Source organism: Notothenia coriiceps, unplaced genomic scaffold (genome assembly GCF_000735185.1).
Source record: "Notothenia coriiceps isolate Sejong01 unplaced genomic scaffold, NC01 NC01_scaffold00036792, whole genome shotgun sequence".
Lineage (NCBI taxonomy): Eukaryota > Metazoa > Chordata > Actinopteri > Perciformes > Nototheniidae > Notothenia > Notothenia coriiceps.
Window position 1 is genome coordinate 364,094 of NW_011369493.1, and position 3,112 is coordinate 367,205.

Here is a 3,112-nt window from a genome sequence, read left to right on the forward strand (position 1 = left end):
GGAGGTTAAAACATTCATACAGAAATATGCACAACATGGCAAGATCATTGGGACCTTAGTGATACAGGAAGACATCTTTATAAAATTCAAAGGTATGTGGGGGATGGAAGGAAGGTGGGGTTTAAAAGAAGGGAGGAAAGTGTCATTTCTCGGATAAGAATAGGTCATACAGCTCTCAATCATACATTAAGTATAATAGGAAAGCATCCAACCGGAAAGTGTATACACCGTAGCCAGCCAGAAACTGTTGAGCATGTTTTACTGCTTTGCAGGAAATATAGTACTCAGAGAAATTAGTTTTTCCAGACACTAAAGAAAGCAAAATTCCATGACTTGTCGCTATCAGGACTGTTAGCGAAAACATCAGGCAATATATATTGTGAGATTATTAAGTTTCTAAGAGAAAATTTGATAAATTTAAAATAATCTAGAGTTTTCGTTCTTTGTTTTGTTTCTTTTGTTTATTGTTTTCTGTTTAGTCTCTTTTCCACACTCCAGTCCAGTTGGTGGCGGTAATGCACCTACAAGTTGGTTTGCCAACCGCCAATAAACACGAAAGAAGAAGAAGAAGAAGAAGAATCAATGGACAGTATCTTCAACGAGGCGTTTTGGGGAGGTATTTTCTGTGTTAGAGTTTTACTCCCTACAGGGTGTACTTTGAGGGTTTTGACTCTGCAGACCGTTCACATGCAGAAAAACCTTCATAACACACAAGGGGACGGGTAATAACCAGAAAAGCATGACATGGGACCTTTAAACAAATCTGACATACAGTATGTTTTTAGGTTTGAAAACATGATTGCATTAAATTAAAATCGACCTATTAAAGATAACATAAATACAAATGTTATAATCGATGTGTTAAGAAAATGTATACTTATATGAAAGTTATCTCTGAACATGATAAAGCTGTCTCATCAGATGTCTCCTAAACAGCTTTTGGTTGACTGACTCCCACATTGTGTGCATCCAGGTCGAGGCAGATTCCTCGTGTGCCGTGTTTGGCCTCGGAGCTGTCGGACTGGCGGCCATCATGGGCTGCCAGGCTGCTAAGGCCAGCAGGATCATTGGCGTGGAGGTAAACCCAGAGAGGTTTGAGAAAGCCAGACTGTTCGGAGCCACTGAATGTGTCAACCCCAGAGATCATGCCAAGACCATTCAGGAGGTTCTGCTGGACATAACAAGCGGTGGGGTGGACTACGCTCTGGAGTGTGTCGGGAGTCCAGTTGTTATGGTGGGTGTACAGGATTAAATGTAGAGTAGGTATCATGTGGGAATCAGTACTCTCTCACTACAAGCTGGTTTGTAATACAGCATGTACACATTGTTTGATAAGAAGTGTGTCAAAAGTATGCACTGATCCTAATTTGATTATTGTTAATACATTTTAAAAGGAGTATTATTTGACACAATGGCTTCTGTGTGTTTTCCTAGACCTCTGCGTTCGAGTCCACTAGAGATGCCTGGGGAACCTGTGTCATTGTCGGATGGTCGGAGTCTGAGGCAATAAACATCAAGGTTGAAAAGATCCTGATGGGACGCACCTTGAAGGGGACTTATTTTGGAGGTGAATTTAAAATAAGTTACAAGGCCTGTTACTTCAAGGAAAACAATTGCCAATGCTTCATCAACAATTGTTTGTTAGTGGCATGATAAAGAAATGTAAGGATAAGTGAACACTTAAAATGAAATATCATTGTTCACATGAAGACTGAACAAGTCAAGATCCACCCTCAAATATAAAATGTTTTGTTTCAGCCGTCGCATTTCTAGGGCAGAGTTGATGTTAGCAAATGTAAACTGAAACGTTTTGTTTGGGTCTTAATGTTTTGATTTAGGCTTTAATTAATGATTTGTGTTCATAATTGGTAAGAATATTAATAGTTAAACAACGGTAGTAGGTCAATCACAAGAGAAGTTTTCAGAGAACTAAGGTGATGTCTTAAAATCATTAGTGTTGTCTAATCACCAAGTATTACATTTCTAATTACATAAATCAGAAAAACAAAGATATAACCAGTGAAATATTTAGACTTTTGACCAAATAATGACTCCAAGAATAAAATGGTCATCTAAATTGCCATATACCTCTCAGTTAATCTTACGTTTCAGCTTGTAAAGTAAAGTCTTTCTTCTTGATTCACTCAAGCCTGCAACAACAAGTTCACTAAGGAGATGCTGGTAGATTATATAATTTACAAAAAAGGTATCCAAAAGAGGGGGGAAAAAAGCTTTTCTATGAGTTTATTAACTTCCACTATGTAGTGGTTCATGAGTTTTTATCCTTTTCTTCAGATTGGAAGAGTGTGGAGGATGTGCCTAAACTGGTGAATGACTACATGAATGAGAAGCTGAAGCTGGATGAGTTTATCACCGACCAACTCCCACTGGAGAAAATCAATGTGGCCTTTGATCATCTGAAAAAAGGGAAAGGGTAAGACCTGATTTATTTGCTGCCACTCGTTTTAAAAGTTTTTCTGGAAGTGAGAGTGTTTGGGACTCCTTGTATTACTCACAATCTTTTAAAAACATTTTTTTTTTAGCATCCGCACTGTAATCAATCTTTGGCCAGAGGAGACTACACCCACAGTAGAAACAGTTTAACATTACAGACAGATGAAGAATCAACATTCAATTGTAATTATATTTTGCTTATCTCTGCTGTGTTTTTGTGAACATCTAAATGCTTCTTTCCCTTAAAACATACATGTTTAACTCAAGGCTCGCGGGCCAAATCCGGGCCGTGGTGGATTTAATTTCGTCCCGCAGGATAATTTCTAATTACTATTAGATATGGTATATTGCACGCACACCTTCACTTAATCCTGAGGATCTCCTCCGCTCAGAGCCTGACCCCAAACATTGATGAACTTGCACCCAAGATGAGATGCCAAGTATCTGGCTTGAACTAGCATCACAGAGCAGCACACTGAGTTTACATGGATTTTTCCTCTTGCACTTTTTTTTAAAGTTCATTTCAATAAGTTTTGCAATAAACATTGAACCAGTCCGGCCCTCGACTAGTACCAATTTTTTTATTTTGGCCCACTTTGTATTTGAGTTTGACACCTCCTGATCTAAAGGTTGTTATTGCATACGCTTGAAGCTGTCA

The 3,112-nt window shown here is 38.5% G+C and overlaps 1 protein-coding gene across 1 annotated transcript in view; it reads left to right on the forward strand.

Moving 5' to 3' along the window:
* Positions 1-585: 585 nt before the first annotated feature.
* Positions 586-3,112, forward strand: part of LOC104964167 (alcohol dehydrogenase class-3 chain H-like) — a 4,296-nt gene continuing 1,769 nt past the window's right edge. Inside the window, exons 1-4 of the mRNA XM_010792887.1 lie at positions 586-616; positions 974-1,234; positions 1,435-1,567; positions 2,296-2,434. Of these exons, the coding sequence (XP_010791189.1) occupies positions 1,034-1,234; positions 1,435-1,567; positions 2,296-2,434 (473 nt within the window). The 5' untranslated portion in view covers positions 586-616; positions 974-1,033. The remainder of the gene's footprint in view (positions 617-973; positions 1,235-1,434; positions 1,568-2,295; positions 2,435-3,112) is intronic.